Below are 5245 nucleotides of genomic sequence, written 5' to 3' on the forward strand. Positions count from 1 at the left end.
CTCCCCCTCCTCCCTCTCCCCCTCCTCCATCTCCCTCTCCCTTTCCCTCTCTCACACATGCATACACACACAATTTAAATAAAATAAAAAAATTTAAACTCTAGCCTCAGGAAGCTTAACCTTAGTCTTCAAAGAAAATGAAATGAGAAATGATAATGTGCTAAAAATATTAATATACATCGATAAGTTTTCTTTGAATAAGAAATACATGTCAGTTTTGAGCATTTAATATGTGTCAGGTTTATGCTAAGGAATCTAAGAGAAACCTCACATTAGACATTGTTGGTTGTTTTTGCTACACTAGAAAACAGGCAAGACATTCCAGTCCTGAGTGCTTTATTGACACCATGTCGAGATTCTAAATGACAAACAGTACACACTGATTCTTTGATTTATATTTTTGTTTATATTTTCTACTAAACATTATTTTAATTTTTTAAAGAGATGTGGTCTCTTGAGATGTAGCCCTGCATGGCCTAGAACTTGTTCTGTACTCCAGGCTGCACTTAATCTACCAGAGGTGTGCCTGCCTCTGCCTTTTGAATGCTGGGATTAATCCAGCCTAATTTCTTTCCTTTAATACAGCTAAGCTTTTGTTATTATATAATATTGATTCACTGGCTAATGTTTTTTACTATTTTGAATCTAATATTCAGAAAATCACAAAGCTTTCTCATATGTCTTTCCTATCTATAGATTTCTATTTACTAGAAGCAGAAATAATTATAGATATCATATGTTCTATATACAAAATCTAATAAGAAACTTCAACATGCAGGTTTTGTCATTTTCAAGCCACCTTCTTTCCACATACTACTAGAAAATATCTGAAATTCTAGTGTGTGTTAATATGTATATATGGATATATGTGATGTGTTCATATCTATGTGTGTATGTGTATCTCTTTGTGTGAACATGCATGTTTCTATGTATGCTTCCTTGTATGTGTGTGTGTAGTTGTATATGGTGTGTTTGTGTGTATATCTGGGTGTCTATGTGTTTGTATTTAACTATGTGACTATGTGTGTATGAGTATGTGATTGCTGGGAGTAGATCCAGACCTAACTTGTTTCACAATGTAACTGCAAAGAGCTTCATAAGGTTTTATGGTCTTTAAAGTATCAGATCATTTTTATTCCTAGATTTCTTTTTTTCTAATTCACAAAGCTGACAGGTTCCAGGCAGTGAGGTTGAGAATTGGGTGGTGTCAGAGTTTACATGGTTTCTTACCAAAGCTTCATTTCAGATGCAATGGGTAGATGCAATTTGCATGCTGTTATGAATGTAACATATTCACAGTGTGCTATCATGCCGAAGCAGATAATGTTTGCTGCTTGAGACCTCTAGACCTGGTATGCTAATGAGGAATGTTGTCCTTCATAAATCCTTTCTGTCACCCTTATTCTTCCATGGGAATAGGGTATATGCTAATACATGGCATATACAAATTATACATGCCATCTATGCGTTTTATAATTACAATCTATAATTGTTTATGAATCTATATACAGTTTTTATTTAAGGAACAATTTATGCATATATATGTATACATATATGTATAAATAGATGATAAGTAGCCTATACCATTTCAAGTGAATTTTAACTATATCTTTTGAATCTATTAATATAATTAAAAGTAGATGAAGTATATGCAGTTTTTAACAAATGTGATGCCTCAGATTCAATTTTAATTAATTTAAAATCTGGTATATTAGGAATTTGCAAAGCAGCAGGCCATTTTATAGAGAATTCAAGTATCTGACACCATAGGCTACCTTCTTAATCTTAATTGTAAACTTTGCAAGCAAGTACTTAAAATTGTGTAGCTTTTTTTATTTGAATCAAGTATGAAAATTTTGACTGGACAACTTTAAGCTTGATTTTTACATGAAGTGTTTGTATCAATGTCCTCTCATGAGAACTTCTTCCTAAAGTGCTGCTCTGTATGGGAATGGTTTTAAAACTGAATTACCACACTTTAGGCCAAGATGACTCAACTGCCTGAGGCAGAAAAGGAAAAGATTGCTGAGCAAGTCGCCGACTTCAAGAAGGTGAAGAGCAAGCTGGACGCAGAGATTGAGATATGGGATGACACAAGCAATGACATCATTGTTCTTGCCAAGAAGATGTGCATGATCATGATGGAGATGACCGACTTCACGAGGTACGTGCACAGGAATGATGTTGTGTTAAGCGATGGATGGCAGTCACATGGTTGTCACATCATTGAAATGTCCAAGTTTCTCTGAGTGGCAAGGGGAAACGCAAATATGGAATTAGGAAGTTACAAATGTACAGTTCCAAAATTGTGGTAAAAATAGTACAATTTCTTACACAGCTGTTACCTCATGCTCTCAGACCTTCATCCACTGAGATTACATTGTACCATACTCTCATAACTTAATACTCTCTAGCAGAGATTACAATGTATCAATCTAATACCTGGCTAACTGTCCACTGAAATGTGTAAGCAGGGCGTGCTCACTCTGAAGCTCTTAAGGGATTAATACCTACTGCTATCTCATGGGGATTTGTGGCCAGTAGTATTCCTGAGTTTGCAATTCAGAGTCTTTGAAACCCCCTGAACAATGATGGCTATGAAGGAAGTATGCATCGTCTATGGGGAAGCAACATAAATGTTTTAAAATATTGGTGAGACTTTGTGATAGTACAGTCTGACTGGCCCTGTTCTCTGGTAGAGTCACCATGGCCATGAGACCCTGTACATGTATCCTGACAAATGAAGGGATTTCAAAGACCCCGTCCCTTATTCCTGCCTGCAATACTGCAGCTCATGTCCGGTGGCTGGAGGATGGTCACTTGAAAATGAGACTTCCCCAGCAAGTAAACTGGCAGTGGTGTCTGACCTTTCTTATCTCTCTAAACAGTTCTCAGAGCCTTGTTCCCTCCTTTTTCTGGTCCTAACTGATTGTGTCTTTTACCATAATTATTTAGCCCCAGTTCATTGTGGTGGTGATGGTGGGGGAAACATAAAATTGTGTGATAAATATTCCTGCTTGATGTTAAGAAGTTTGCAAAGACATGAATTTATAAGGCTCCCACAGAGAGAAAAGGGACCAGAGGACAAGAAGCAGAGGCCCAGACTCAACAAAATAAGGAGATAAAGGCAATTATGGAAGTTGGAGATGATGGCCAAATATAAACAGGAATAATTTACTGAGCCCAAGGCCAATGACCCTGCTTCAATTGCCCAAGAAATCTTAGCATGGGACAGTGTTAAGCATGTGTCCTCATTGAGGAAGTCGTCTCTGTTGCACTGTCCTATTCTGAGAGCACTGATGAAAGTTCTCATGCCTGTGTTGCTCTAAGTATGCTTCTCTGGAAAGTCCTTTAGCCCTTCATGAGCTGAAACCTATTTACTGGAATATTCCAGTGAGTGGACACTTAACAGTCATTCTCTGTGCAAACAGTGACAGCAGCTTTATGTCTGGGGTTTGGGTCTTCCTAGACAAAAAACTCTCCTTGCTATTGAGTATGAGTTGAAAGGTAGACCATGAGTTATATGCATGTGCAAACTGAATCCTGATGGTGAGGAGACCCAGACCATGATACCAGAACACTTCTAGGATGGGGTTGCACTGTATGGGCCAGCCTTCAGTAAACACAAAATCTTTATGAGAACATGTCTTTCAGTTGCCTAGCAGTCTACATCCACCCTTCAGGGAAAAGGAGGTCATTAAGGGGAACAATATGTGGAAAACAGGTTGCAAATGTCTTCACATAATTAACCAAAGAGCAGCAAGATGTGGAATGCCTCTCTTACCAGTTGCTAAAAAATACAAACCTAAACAAAATTCAGTCGTCATGTAACTACTGAAGTTACAGAACAGAAGACTACCCTATGCCAAACATGCTACATGTAGGAAAATATTGTATCACAATGCACCACACACACAAAAAAAAAATGTTATGATGGAACAATGAGTAAATGTGATTTAAAATCATAATTAATTAGTAATGTATATTGCCTTTCAGGGTTAAGGGTGAGAAACAGTTTTCAAATGTTAAATACAGGAAGTAGTAAATGGGATAACATAATAATGCTGTTTCAGTGAAAGGTTATAAAGAAAATTAAAATGAAAAGATAATATGCTAAACATTTGTAACAAAGCCTAGCTACAATGTGATACTTTTTATCTAAATGACAAAAGAGATGCATAAATCACTGTGGGGCAATGGGCTATTCACAGACAGTCTGGTCTCCGGTTGAGCTGAGGTCTGAACCCCGGGACCAGTGGTGATAATTCACCTACATGGGACAGAAGGAGTTCTCTCATGTCTCCTGGAACCCTGGCTCCTGTCGAAGTTACCGCCCCCTCAGCCCCCACAAGAGAAGCATGGTTAGTAGTCAAGTAGGCAATGCCCCAAGCTTCTGACCTTCAGGCTAAACTCATCCCCAGTCACCTAGCAACAGTAAAGATAGCAGCATACCATAAGAAGGGCTGTTTGGCCCCTCCTCACTCTCTTGTTCTCTTGCTCTTACTCCCCTGACTCTCCTCTCACTCTCCTCTCTCTCTCTCTCTCTCTCTCTCTCTCTCTCTCTCTCTCTCTCTCTCTCTCTCTCTCCCTCTTACTCTCTAGTCTTCTCTCTCTCTCCTTTTCCCCTTTCTCTCCTCTTGGCTATGGCTGGTCTCTCTCTCCTTTCCCCCTGCCTTTCTACAATAAAGTTCTAAAACTATAGACTATCTTCTGGACTCAAGGCCCACTGCACTTACTCTTGCCTGCGTGGGAACCTCTCTGCCTAAGCCCTCTCTCCCATAACCCTGGGATTACGAGTTGTAGTCCTGGGGGGGCCCCTGGTTTCAGGGGATGCCCCTTGTCCATACCCCATAGAGTGGGTTCAGTGGCTTAGATGCCCACCTGGGGCAAGTGGAAAGCTTCTGGCAGCTCACCCATGTCTGCCTGCTGAGAGCATAGGAGGAACTCTGGCCTGATGCTGGCTACCTCCCTCCCCATCTCCTTCACCTACCCCTTTTTAGTTTCCACAAATCACTGCTTTGCTAGGTCTTGCCTAGTAAATATTTGAAGATATTTAATGGAAAAGTAAGCTAGGTAAGTGTACAGTTGTTCAATTTTTTTTTTTTTTTTTAGAAAATATGGTGGGAGAATCAAACTTTAGTAGATGCCTTAATTTGGAATGTTATATTTGCTGGGTGTGTTTTGTCAACACTGTACCCTGTGTCTGCATCTCTAGTTCACTTCAGGTAAAGTAGCTGGATATAAA

General features: G+C 39.2%; 1 protein-coding gene across 6 annotated transcripts in view; it reads left to right on the plus strand.

The window, feature by feature from the left end:
* The window catches only part of Ctnna3 (catenin alpha 3), a 1468839-nt gene that overhangs the window by 1342227 nt on the left and 121367 nt on the right, over positions 1 to 5245 (plus strand). For all 6 annotated transcript variants that reach the window (XM_021173456.2, XM_029482772.1, XM_029482775.1 and 3 more), the window contains one exon: positions 1983 to 2164. In XM_021173456.2, coding sequence (XP_021029115.1) covers positions 1983 to 2164 — 182 coding nt within the window. The remainder of the gene's footprint in view (positions 1 to 1982; positions 2165 to 5245) is intronic.

This window comes from Mus caroli, chromosome 10, assembly GCF_900094665.2.
Source record: "Mus caroli chromosome 10, CAROLI_EIJ_v1.1, whole genome shotgun sequence".
Taxonomy (NCBI): Eukaryota; Metazoa; Chordata; class Mammalia; order Rodentia; family Muridae; genus Mus; species Mus caroli.